Source organism: Melanerpes formicivorus, unplaced genomic scaffold (genome assembly GCF_026170545.1).
Source record: "Melanerpes formicivorus ecotype bairdi unplaced genomic scaffold, bMelFor1.0.p_v2 SCAF_10, whole genome shotgun sequence".
In the NCBI taxonomy this organism is placed as follows: Eukaryota; Metazoa; Chordata; class Aves; order Piciformes; family Picidae; genus Melanerpes; species Melanerpes formicivorus.
Window position 1 is genome coordinate 12,002,138 of NW_027142362.1, and position 13,467 is coordinate 12,015,604.

The window sequence follows — 13,467 nt, forward strand, 5'->3', positions numbered from 1 at the left end:
TGACTCCACCACCTCCCTGGGCAGCACATTCCAATGGCCAATTGCTCTTTCTGTGAAGAACTTTCCCCTCACCTCGAGCCTAAACTTCCCCTGGCACTGCTTGAGATGGTTACCTGGGAGAAGAGACCAACCCCCACCTGGCTACAACCTCCTTTCAGGTGGTTGTAGACAGCAATAAGGTCTCCCCGGAGCCTCCTCTTCTCCAGGCTAAACAATCCCAGCTCACTCAGCCTCTCCTCATAGGGCTTGTAACATATCTTGTATGCTATGTTTTGTTTATTCTACAGGTTTTCAGCCAGCCCACACTAATTTTGTAAGACTCCACTGACACAAGAATGTATTTTTTTTATTATGTTGTGCTTTTTTTTTTCATTCTAGCCTATAGTTACAGAATCTGCATTGCATGAGAAATGCTGATACTTGAAATTGAATCCTTCTGTAGACCACACCTTGTATAACCTGCAGCTTGTATAACCCACAAGTTGGAGGCACTGGCATGCAGAAATGGGAAGAACCGAGGGAGCTGGACTGTGGGGATCAGTCCTAGGTTGCTCTTGAGGTGCAGGGAGTCCTGGGATAGGTTTCTTCATATATTACCTGCAAGTATGTGCAGTTTGTGGTGTTAGCAAGTTGTAGGGGCTTAGTTTTTGTGGGTTTACTGGTATGCTTTTTTTTGTGGCAAGGGGACTAGTAGTTTTCTGGTTTGTAGCTACTGTGTTTCTCACAAATAACCTGTTGGTTCAGTTGTTCAGATCTAGTAGGTTTTCTCTATGAAGCTCAGAAGATTATTAGAGGTGGTCTTTTTTTTTGCTGGGGTTGCTGACAGCTTTGTACACCAACAAATAAATGTACTTATCTGAGAGCTGTAAATCTGATGGCAACAGATGGTCTTATATTTTTAAAGATTAAAGTGAATGTTAGCTTCTAAATGTTTGAAATTTCCTTTGTATTTTTAACTTGAAGCAGAAGAAATATGCCATTCTGTGATCCCACTGGCTGCTGGCAAATACATTAGTTTCAAGAACTGTGTCCCCCAGTTCCTTAGAGAGGTGCTTTCTGTGTGCTAGCAGCAGCCAAAATACTCTGGTTGTTGATTCTGTTATTCTATTAAAGTTGTCAGATAATGGAAATGTGCTTTTATTTTGGGTTCAGATAGTCTAATTTAAACTGCATTGAGTAGGGAAGGACATGTGCTTTAGCCATGTGCGTTTGTGCCCAGCACCTTGCCCTTTCCTATTGTGAGGTTCCTGGCTGTGAACAAGGGGAATATGCTTGCCCTGGAACCTCTGCTGTTTGGGTGCTTGACTACATTTGGTGATTTTTTTTTTGGTCTTCTAGATGGTTTGCTCTAGAAGGAGGGCTGGTAGGGATAAATGTGTTTAAGCGTGGCAGTGATTTTGCAGGCTGGCGCTGTTCTCAGCATGGGCGAGCTGATGCACGTGCTGGAAACGCGGTGTGGGCATTGATTTGCATCTTTCTAGTCTCTTACAGAGTAAATGGCTTATTCTTTAATTGCTTTTAATTTGTACATGCTTAATATTCATTAAAGGCATGTATCCTTGTATTAAACCATCTGTTGGCACCCTTTTTCTTGCAATCTGCGAAAGCACTCAGACCTGAGTGGTTTATTAGCCCAGGTGCTCTGGCAGCACCTCCAGTCACAGTGTGTGCTGGCACAGCGCAGGCAGGGCACGGCATGCACCCTGCCTGCACGTGGTGGCGGGCACCGGGACGAGCAGAGCCCTATCATTTGCTTCTGACGTTGCGGCTGGGAGAATTCCTTATTTGTTCCTTTAGGCAGTAGATCAAAAAGAGTTATACAACTGAACTGATTGGCTTTTTTTCCCCCCTGGTGTAAGTGGAAGAAGAGCCTCGGGGGAGAGGGAGAGTGTTTGAATAGGGCATGGGAAAGCATGTTGATAATTGCATGCATGGATTAGTGCACAAAAGTACTTCCCTCCGAGGATCCACTTAGTTCTTGGCATTTGAAATAATGGAGTGTTTAATCATATTATTTTGCAATACTTTTTTGATTATTCTCCTGATTAAAATCAACTTTTCCGATTTCTTTGTGCAAAGATGACCTCAAGTGCCACACAAGTTCTACACATGAAGATGCTTCCCTGTTGGTGTCAGTGTGTTTTACGTGCACAAGCACGCCACGGCCTTTCACTTCATAGTATTCTCTTTGTAGGTACATTGTATTTTTTAGTATCCTCTGGCATTTAATCTCTTTTTAAATTAACACCAAGTAGTGTACACAACCTCAAAGTAACTCCAGCTTTCTGCCACACAGAAGACATATTGCAAAGGATTAATAATTATGATAAAGACTCTAGTCGCATGTTAAAGGATTTTCCTGCTGGGTTACAAATGTAAAATAAATTACTCTCTTCCTTCAAAATTGTGTCCACATTATTTTCTCTTATTTGATAATTTCTCACCGATGCTAACCTCCGTGCAGGAGCAGCTGGGGTTGCTGCCACCTCATCTTCCCCAACAAGGCCACTGCTGGGGGCTCCTAGACAGCACCTGGGGAGTGAAGGAGGGCTCTGAGGAATGCTGCTGCTTGGTTTTGGAGAGTGCTTGAGGAGCTTGATGCAGTTCAGACTAGCACACTGACTCTTTAACCCTCATGGTGTTTTACCCGCTCATGAGAAAATTCATGGTGATGCAGAGCTGCAGAGTTGTGGTTCCATTTGGGCTGATCTGATAGCAGCAAAGCCAGAGTACTCCTGGTGGAGATGAGCTGAGTGTTTCTCGTGTGTGGATTACCCCGAGCCAGCTTGGCTGCCACATGCTCCCCTAATGGGATAATGAGCTCCTGCTCCAGCCTCCATATGATGTGGCTGAGGGTCTCACTGAGAAGTTTCCAGGGCAGCCCTCAACACATCAAATGCAAGGCTAGTGTGTGTCAGTGCTTCTTCCTTCATCACAACAGCTGCATGGGGTAAGTTTTGGTGTGTGCATGCAGCTCTGTGAGCCAGAGCCTGGGTAGTGGGCACAAACCTGGTGTTCTCTGGGCTTGTCTGGGTGGGGTCTGCTGGCATAGATGCAGAGGAAAGCTGCTCTCCCTCTTCTACAGGGTTGCACTTTCAGCTCAAGATTTACACTTTCAATTTACAGTGGCAATCTTTCTGAAATATTACAATAGATACATTATACTACAGAGGAGGCTGTGCTAAAAGCATTAACTCTTCTGGAGCTGTGGTGAACCCAGAGGATGTAATCTTTAACTGATCCAGAGAAATAGAAAGGCTTTTGGGGTCTGTTTATTGTTGAATCATGGAATCATTAAGGTTGGAAAAGAACTTTAAGATCATCAAGTCCAATTGTAACTCAGTTACCATGATGACTAAACTATATCCTGAAGCACCACATTTACACACTTCTTGAACTCCTCCAGGGATGGCAACTCCACCACCTCCCTAGGCAGTCTGTTCCAATGCTTCACCACTCTCTCAGTAAAGAAGTTTTACCTAATGTCCATTCTAAACCTCCCCTGGCACAACTTAAACCCATTTCCTCTCATCCTATCGCACCAGCCTCAGTCTGACCTCCTTTCAGGTAGCTGTACAGAGCAATAAGATCTCCCCTTAGCCTTCTCTTCTCCAGACTAAACAACCCTAGCTCCTTCAGCCAGTCCTTATGACATGCTCTCCAAAACCCTTACCAGCCTCATTACACTTTTCTGGACACGGTCCAGCAGAGGGTCCACCTGTCTATGCCACTGGCCACCAGTTTCTCGAGGAGAATGCTGGGTTGCCTCCTGGAGAGGGACCAGTTCCAATCAGCTAAGCTCATCTCTGTGTTCAGTGGGCAGTGAAATAAATGACTTTACCTGTTGAGGATTCATGCAGGGTTCTCTGTTCCTGTCACTTTTGTGTGAGTGTTTATTCACACTGTCTTGAGAGGCTAAAGTGTGAGCTTTTTCACTGTTCAAGTTAAGCCTTTTAATTTGTGTATTGACTTCACAAAAGACTTCACAGATGTTACAATGATTTTCATACAGAGAGCTTTTGTCCTCAGGATTTATTGTGTTGGACTTACTCAGCTGCAAATCAAAAATGAGTTTAATTAACATCTGTGGTTTTAACAGAAAATTCCTCTTTAGCTAGCTAGGGTTTTTTCTCAATTTTTTTTCCCATGTAAGTAACTGTATACCATTATGTTTCTAACAAAAGCAAGAAGCAATTTTGCTGTTTGCATTCTGTCTGTAAAAATAATAATGCCTGTAAAAGAAAGCAGGTAAAAAGTTGGATGTTTTGGCTTGAATTTATGTAGTAGAAAGTGGTCACCAGAGAATTGTGACAGTGATTATTTAAGCAAGTTGTGCAACCTTGCCCTCAATTAGTGCTACTGTCAAATTCAGCACTTCTTTGCTACCTCTTAGTGAGGAGATCAGTCTGCCTACAAAACAGGAATTTCAGCAGCTAAAAGTCTGGAAAAGAAGGCCTTGGAGAAGCAGCTATTTAAAAAATACAATTTTCTCAGTCTTGTTTCCTCTTTATTTAGGAATGGAGTAGTTTCAGTCCTACTAATCTGGGTTTTTCAGAAGTTGTTCCCTGTACCTTTCTATCTACCTATTGTTCCATCATGCAGCAGGGAGCACCACCTGGAAACAGAGTACAGCTAAGTGCAGTTTAAGGTGGTACCTGCATCAGTATCTTTATACAGGGAGTAAAAAGAATAAAAATGAAGTGCTCTTGTACAGTCTATTGCTCTGGGCCAGTTCTCCCATCCCTCATGTACAGGAGAGGCTAAGGCCTCTTTCTCTCTGTGTTCCCCTGCTTGTGCTCTATTGCTCAGGGCTGCTTCTCCATCATATCAAGTAATTTTTGCTCTGGAAATACCTGCATGAGTAGGACAAGTTTTCATTGCAGGACAAATGGGAGCTGCTCATGTCTTTGGAGCTGAGCAGCTTTGAACAGACCTGCCTCTGGCTACCTGTGCTTGGCTGCAGGCAGATGGTTTGCATCCTGGCATCTTGTCCCATCTTCTTCCATGTTGTATAAGATCAGCTATTAAAGTCAGCAATAGCTTCTCTGTGGTCTGTAAAGGCTTCGTTTTTGCAATAGTCCTTTTGTTGAATACTCTGCTGTTGATTTAGCCTTTTAAATTCACATAGTAGAAAAAATTCCTTGGGAAGATCTGCTACAAAAGTGCCCTACAATGATAGTGATAGCAAAGTCACAGAGAAGAAATGAAATGATTTAATTTTGTCTTCAATCTTGCTGCCAGCTCTGTTATCCCAGGATGCCCTCTGCTTCATAATGGCAGTTTCCTCGGGTGTAAAATGGAACCAATACCCACCAGCTTCCTTCATGCTATGAGTTTTGCACCCTTACAAGTTGAAACAGGCTCTTCACTTCCACTGGTTGTGTATGCTGGCAGCCAGCACCAGAACCTACCTGTCACACCTGATGAGATCTGAATGATCTGAATTAATTAGCGTATGCCAATTTGGTAAGGGAACTTCCAAAAGACCAGTTTGTTGCAACTGCATCTGTAAAATGTGCAGGTTTAGTGTTTGCCCCTCTCCAGCTCTGCAACTCGCCTGAGCTGGCTGGGCTCAGCGTCCTGTTCTGGTCCCCAAACCCAGCCATGAACTGGGCAGTAATGGACATTGAGGTTACAGTAGCTCAAGGAACTGGGCTGAGACAGCTGATTCAGCTTTGTATGTGGCACACAAAGGGAGATGCACTTGTCTTGACTGGAGTGCATGTGATGAGGAGGGATCCTCTGAGTTTTCTCCTCAGTCATCATTAAGAATCTAATTTGTGTGGTTTTCAGCTTCCTGAAAAGAAGGCTGGAGGATAGTGGACTTTCTTTTGCTTTGAGTAACCGGTATGCTGATTAAGTTGTGTGACACCATGAACTGTAATTTCTCCCCATGACAGACATATCCTCCACCAGAGCTCTGTCTTTGGTGGGATTTTGGTGTTTCAGGGAGAGAGGTTGGTTATTTTTTTAAACCTTGAGATGTGAATGTATGAATGAGACCTGTTACAGGTAGATGAAACAGTGGTTTCACTGGCTAGTTTTGTTTCACTGGCTAGTTTTGTTTCACTGGCTAGTTTTGTTTCACTGGCTAGTTTTGTTTCACTGGCTAGTTTTGTTTCACTGGCTAGTTTTGTTTCACTGGCATCACTGTATGCCCAGGCTTTCGTTGAGATGGGTATTTCAAATAGGAGTAAATTCTCCATCCATGAACACAGAGGCCATCAGGTAACAGCAAAATCTAGAAGGGTGAGGTAGCAGCAGCCTGGCACAGGGACCCCTGGTTCCATCCGTGCCGCCTGTTGACTTCTGGGGTCTTGGAGGAGCAGCTGGAGGGCTTGCTGCTTTCAGGGGGCAGATTATTCAGTTTCGTTTGGGACGAAAGGCATGATGTTGCCTCTCTAATGTGCTCTTAGCCTTTGGAGCTGTACATATACTTTTGAGAAGGTAATGCTGGGTGGCTTCGGGAGCTGGAATTGGTACCATCCCAACTTGCACAGGAGTTGAGGGCGGCTGTCAGGTGCCCGGTGGGAGAGCTGTGGGTGTGCAGATAGCTAAGCTTGGGGAGGGGTGGTGTGGAAATAGCACTTATCTTTATAGCAAGGCTGCTTATTTTTGAATTATCATAAATGCAAATGGCACTCCAAACTACATTCTATGGGAAGATATGGATAAAGGATTGGTTCTTTTTGTTGCACTGCCAGGCAGTGTTCTACACAAATAACTATTGACACCAAGTTTATCATGCCGCCTTAGCAAATAATTTTTTTTGTTGTTTCATGACTATTGATGGGGGGGGTGCCACAATGTAGGGTTTTGCATTTGTACCTACTTGTGTTTCTTGAAAGGTCCTCATTATCTAATGCTTGTTGTAGCAAATCGCTGCAGATCTGTCAGGTAATATAAACCTCAACATGTGCATGATGCTGGCCTCTAGCAGGAACCACTATGTTCCAAAACCCCTACACTGACATACTCTCTGCAGTCATGTGCATCCTTCACCACATAGCAGCTATATGAGAACAGGTTCTTAAAATATAAATAAATAAATAAAAAATCCAATTGGTAAATCAGTTAATTAATGCAAAGCTGTCTGGTATCAGTGTGAGGAAAGCACAAATAATCCTGCCTGGTAAGCAAGGAATGCTTAGCACAGCCGTTTTTTTGTGATCCCTTAATGAAAGTTTTAGCAAAACGTGCAAATAGTAGTTTTGCCTCTAGTGGAGTAGTAGAGCTCCTGTCACAAATGCACTTGATGTTCCAGATTCTCTGACAAGGAGCTGCTTTGTTCTATTTACTGCTCAGTCAGCACATCCACCCGACACGCGGTGGACAGTTTGCACATTGAAGGGAACGTGGGTGCTGATGCAACAGGCACCCAAATCATTCACTGTCTTATATTTACTACCAAAAAAGATTGTTCCAATGTTCACATCAGTGCCTTGTTGAGACCTGAAGCTGTCTCCACCTGTGGCTAGGGTCTGGGAGTGTAAGTTCTCCCAGGTGCCAGCTGGCTGCTCAGCCTGGGCTTGTCGTGCCGCGGCTCCATCAGCCACCAACACCCCACAGCACTTACAGTGCTGGCTGTCAGTTAGCAAAGGCTCTTTACAGCTGAAGTGATTTAAATCACTGTTTGTGCTCATGATTCAAATGATAGACAAGGAACTTTGAATTAAATAATTTGAACTTTCTCCTAAGAGAGAGCTCATTCTCGTTGATTGGGAAGAGTAATATACACCACATGGCTTACAGCTAGTCACACACTTGTGACATTTGGCATAGTTGTGTATTAACCCGAAGGTGATACTGGATCACACACAGGTGTGGATGCAGTTAGTTAACTTTGGTCTTGGGGGGGTTTAAAATTCTTCAGAAAACCTTTATGACATACTTTCATGTTAATGGAGAATGATTAATTTTTACTTAAGGTTTGTCTTGTATGACACAAAGATGGAAATGAAAAGTCAACTGAAATGAATATACCCCTAACTTGAAAATTGAAATCACATTTATAAAACATCCTGGCCATATTTAATCATTTTAAAAGCCTATTAAAGTGCATTTTCTGTCTTAATCTACATTATTAAACAGAGAACTAAAAACTATTAGCTATAATTTAGATCTCCATTTGCTACTTTTCAAGCAGCTTTATTCTAAACAGTGGATATTACTGTCAAATTGATTTTTATTTTAACGGATTTTCTTTTGTTAACAATTGATTAAAACCTCTTTTTAACTTTGGTTAGAATTCATGAGCTTTTAAACACTCATAAATTCTCTTTGTCTTCAGATCTGCAAGTCTGCAGCCTGGCTGGCAGCACCACTGCTCCCTGCCTCCCCAGGCAAACTGGCAGGCTGACATAGGGGCCAGCTTCCAGGGGCTCAAAGGGCACAGGATGTGCTGCAGGAATTTCAAGTCAGCATTGCTGTGGTTTTAAGTATAACTTGATAAACCTCTGATAAAATGAAAAAGAAAGGACCTCTGGGAAACAGTCATTCCTCTATCAGTAAAGCGCTTTCTTGAATGTCAGAAGTTGCGAGTAGCACAGAATATTCCTTCTCAGTCTGGATCTCTGTAAGGCTGTGATGTTTTCAAGTGTCAAATGCAGTGTTTTATTTGAAAATACAGTTTTACAGTTGCTTGTGTATGCTTCACTGGGGAAATGAGTCTGGGATGCAAAGAAGGGGAATATTTCCACCATTTGAGTCTGCCAGTTAAGTTGGATTTGCCATTGGGAAGATGGGGTGGAAGCAGCTCCCAGTGCCAGTGGTACCAGCTCATGGGGCCTGCTGATAGATTTGGTTTCCCTGGGGTAATAACTGGTCTCACTAAAGGGGTCAATAACTTGCTTATCTTGAATGAGTTTAAGTGCTTAACTTTACACATTACATTTCCTACTTTTTAAAATCACTTGTCAACTAGCACACTCTCCCTGTGAGAGTCAGGGCTGCCTAATTATGAGGATTAGAAATATAGAAATGTAGATTTTTGCCTTTACTTTTGAATAAAAGCCCCATGTGAATGGATAGATGGCTATCTCAAGCCCTGACCTTCAGTATTCCTTATGTTATCCACTTGGAAGCATGCATGCAGCTCCTGTTGACAACAGTTTCTATTGCAAGACTCCTGAAAAAACGGACATAGATAGTTTTTTCCTATCTTTCTACTTCTATTATCTCCAGATTTACTTTATATGCTTACTGCTCCTGCTGCATTGAAGCCAGGCATAGATTTAACAGGTGTTTTTTCTGACATTTTAAAGATGAGTTAGCAGAGTTAGTTGTTTGTGGAATTGTTTTGCACGGAGGAAAATTCGGAAAGTTTAGAGTGCAGTATATAGGTGGTATTATCATTAATAAACCAAGTTTTTAGTAGAATCCACTAAAATATCTAGTGCTGAGTAAAAGGTGAAACAGTCAGCACTATATTCAGAAAAAGTCAGAGTAGACTGAAGTTGTAAATAGCTTGAAGGAAACTTCCTTTCCCTGCATTCCTTATTGCAAACAAACTCCATGACCTTTGTGGGCATTACATTGCTGATGCTGTGTAATGGATGGTGAAAGTATCTTGTAAATGTTATGGAGACTTGCTCCTTTCCTCCCAACTGAGGACAACATTGATTTTAGCTTATGAAGTAAGAACCGAGTTCAGTGAGTTACTGATAAGAGAGAACTGAAGCAGATTCTACTCTTTCATAGCTGTAAGGTGACAGTCTCATTGTAATTTCAATTTATTTCATGTAAGTATCTTACAGGATTCAGCATAGCTGTCCATCCAGAAATCTGCATGTCAGCCCCTGGAAAAATGTAACATTTTGCTCATGTCTTGCAAGTAGAAAGCTACTCTCCATTTTCTCCCTTCTCAGGCTTTGCTCAGCTTTGCAAGCTCACTCCATTTTTCCTGAGCTAATTCCATATTTAAATCACTTATTTTGTTTGATATTCTTACATTTACTCCCTCCAATTTTAACTGTGATGATAAAGATTCTGTGATATTTGATATGGTTCCTACATACAACACCTAAAGCTGTTGTGTTCTGAAAATGCCCAGGTGGATATACAAGGAGATGGTGATTATGGAAATCTTAATAAAATCACAGCTTCAAAACTATGAGTCTGAGAATAATAGAAGAGAATTATGTATATGAATAGGAGAGAATAGCATATGAAAGCAAGAGATCTCTCTGTCCATTCACCTTTCTCTTCTCATTTGCTTTGTACAAAATTCAGCCTGGCAGCCTTTTCAGTTTCCATGTGGTAAACAATTTTGGGCAGTAACTCTATTGTAGTACAACTGGATTTGAATCCTGTCATAATTCTGTCAAGTCTGGCTATTCATGACAGAATGCTTTATATGTGATTAGAATATACTGAGTGATACACTTAATATAGGCTGTTATATATTGTAGCTTTTAAGAACTAAAAGCAGAAAAAAACTATAAAAGCCCAGTAAAGCTTGATTTGCAGTTCACTTCTACTGCTAAGCTTGGATTAACAGTATAGTTGGAAGTGAATTCAGTTTTATGGCATTTAAGTCAGTCTTGATTCTGATCTTTTTCCTCCATGATTTTGTGTATCTTTCTTTTTTTTTTCTTCTTTTGGTCCTGCATCTTCTCTGCTTTTATGTGTGATTTGCATTGTTGCCTGTGGAAGGTAAAAAAAAAAACCTTCCAGTGCGTATGCAATCTTCTTGGTGAGAAAAACCATCCAAGGAGGGCCAGTGTTTAGGAAGGAGGTGTCAAGGGCTGTATGTGATCCCCTGGGAGTTGAACTGAAAGGCAATAGGTATCAACAAAGGGTTTTGGTGGTGTTTATTTTCCCCTTCTCTCCAGAATGATTGACTGGTTTTTGCACCTGATGAAATTTTCATGCACATCCGCAGAGCAGTGGGATTCTAATGATAGAGATTAATATTTCAGTAATTATACTGTGCTTGTAGGTTGTTGGAGTCCTTGGTGCATCCACAGAGGAACCCTGGTTGTAGGTAGCAACTCACAGGAATGTACAGCAGGAAGAAATCCAGCTGTGCATTGCTTGTTTTTGCTTTTTTGCAAAATATGTGGATAAGGAAGGAAAGCCTGTGTGGAACCTTTCCTGGAATTAAACATCTCAAGGAAAATGTGGATACTGAGTTAGTATAACATGGGGAGAAAAAAAGCCATTTGATTTTTGGGCTATGGCAGTAAATTTAGGGTGCTGAATGTCACGTAGCAATGCCAAGGAGAGCTACCCAAAGCTGGAGCAGCTTTTTCATTTGGGGTATTGCCAAGCATTCTCTGTCTTGTGCTTTCAACGTGCCTGGTCTAGGCTGGGCTTCTGCAACATTTCATCTTCCGCAGACTCATGCATCCATTTCTTCTGTCCCTCCCTATTCCAGAGAACAGCCCATCTTCACCACCAGAGCCCATGTCTTCCAAATTGACCCCAGCACGAAGAAGAACTGGGTTCCTGCAAGCAAGCAGGCTGTAACTGTTTCCTACTTCTATGACAGCACGAGAAACAGCTATCGGATTATCAGTGTGGATGGAGCCAAGGTAGGAGGCTGAAGGTACCCCAGCATGTTTACTGTGACTGTCAGCCCTGGCTGAAGACAGACATAGATGGGCTTGCATTAAGCCCTGAAGTTCATAAGTACCCACACCACAGGACACCTTCAAAGTGATTTTGCCAGACTTAACTGATTTTATTTCTGACTGGTTTGACTCTATAATCTTAATGAGCCAAGAGCTTTAAGTGTCTGAACTGAGTCTATAGCACAGAATCTAACCTCACCACCTATATCAGGCAGATAAGGCTGAGGCCTTTTTGGTGGGGGGGGAAAAAAAGTCTTCTTAAAGAGAGTGAGGAGACAGAGTAGAGCTTCTAATGTAAATGCCAACTGCATATTCACTTTTGCCTGGTTGAGCTGTTTACAGGTTAGCACTTAATTTTCTTCAACATTTGCACTGGAGTTTGTCAGCCCTAGGTAACAAATTTGGCACCAAAACTTACCTCGCTCTTTTTTCTTATTTTGTTTCACATTTCCAGATAGTGTGCTAAGTATTTCCTGTAAGAATCCTCATCAGCTGAATTTAATGGGTTGCTCAGACAACTATTTTTATTACATACTAGATTTATCCTCTGATTAGTCCCTCCAAAGTTACTTGTAAGGTGACTGCTTTTCCCCTAGCAGAGCCCAGCCAGAGGTGTAAGTTTAAAATTTTCACTCATGTACAAAAATCATCAGTTATTTCTGCCAAAATGCAAACCACAGGGTAATAAGACAAGTTTACTGCCTCTTTATCCATGTTCCTGTTTAGATGAGAATGCTAAAATATCACTGTCCTGGGGAGAGAGGGTGCAGAAATCATCCCTTAATAAAGCTTTTCTATTTGTCATGCCTATTTCACATACTTGTTTTTCCAAACATCTCCTGTGCTATATTTGGTTATATATTGGCTTATAAATCAGCCATACTGCCTGCTGAAATTGATGGCAATGTTTCACTGACACTGGTACAGCATTAATGTGTCACCATCTTTATGCTGTTTGTGCCAGTGAGTTCATTTCCAGAAATGCCAGCTAACCCAGCTGCCGTGCTTTGCAGTCGTCACACACAACCCCTGCAGCTTGCTGGGAGAAGCTGAGCCCCCAGCCCCTAATTTACTTACACCCCACAAATGCTCATGCTCCTACTGGCATGAAGATTTATGCTGGTGGTAGTGGGCTGTTGGTTTTACAAACACAGGCAAGCATGTCTCCCATACCAAAACTGCTGCACTTGCAGCAGTGGGTCACTTGATATGTGGATGTGCATGCATGCATGAAGACCAATTAATGAAAAGAAAATAATTACTGTATGTGGCAGCGGGAAGCTTCAGGGGCAGCATATGCCAGAGGTCCCTCCCAGAAGTGTAAAGTGTGTGCTAAAAACAAGATGGGCATCCAAGCTTTATTTTGTAATCCACCCAAAAGACATTCAGAAGGAAGCATCCCCTGTTGTAGAACGTCCCAGAAGAAGGTGAGCTTTCCATGATTAAAATTCTCCCCTGGGGCTTCCCAAGCTAGAATCAATTGTGGGCCACATGAATTACTCCTTTTGTATTGAACCTTTGCTGATTAAGGAACAGGTCAAGAAGAGATGCTACCTTCATGCTTGTCTCTGGAGAGTGCCCACTTACCCTACCTGTCTGCTTTGAGTGCTGATTTGGAAAAAGAAGGGGTTTTTTTACCCAAAGAAATTACAAGTTGCTTTTCTCCCTCAAACAAGTATTGTTTATGTTTTGACCTACTTTTCTTGCTAAAAATGAAATTGTGAGGAAGAATATAGAAAGCATTGGTGTCCTGCTTTATGTACATCTCACTTGTTAGAATAAAGTCTTCCATGTGTTGGCAAATACCAGATGGATTAGCATCATGAATCACTATGGGCAGAAGATATCTCTGCTTTAAAGACAAAAACGCTGAAGCTCAAGTGAGGTAAGGGAC

The 13,467-nt window shown here is 42.1% G+C and overlaps 1 protein-coding gene across 1 annotated transcript in view; it reads left to right on the forward strand.

The window, feature by feature from the left end:
• The window catches only part of HOMER2 (homer scaffold protein 2), a 59,247-nt gene that overhangs the window by 12,364 nt on the left and 33,416 nt on the right, over nucleotides 1-13,467 (forward strand). The window contains exon 2 of the mRNA XM_068143693.1: nucleotides 11,378-11,534. Coding sequence (XP_067999794.1) covers nucleotides 11,378-11,534 — 157 coding nt within the window. The remainder of the gene's footprint in view (nucleotides 1-11,377; nucleotides 11,535-13,467) is intronic.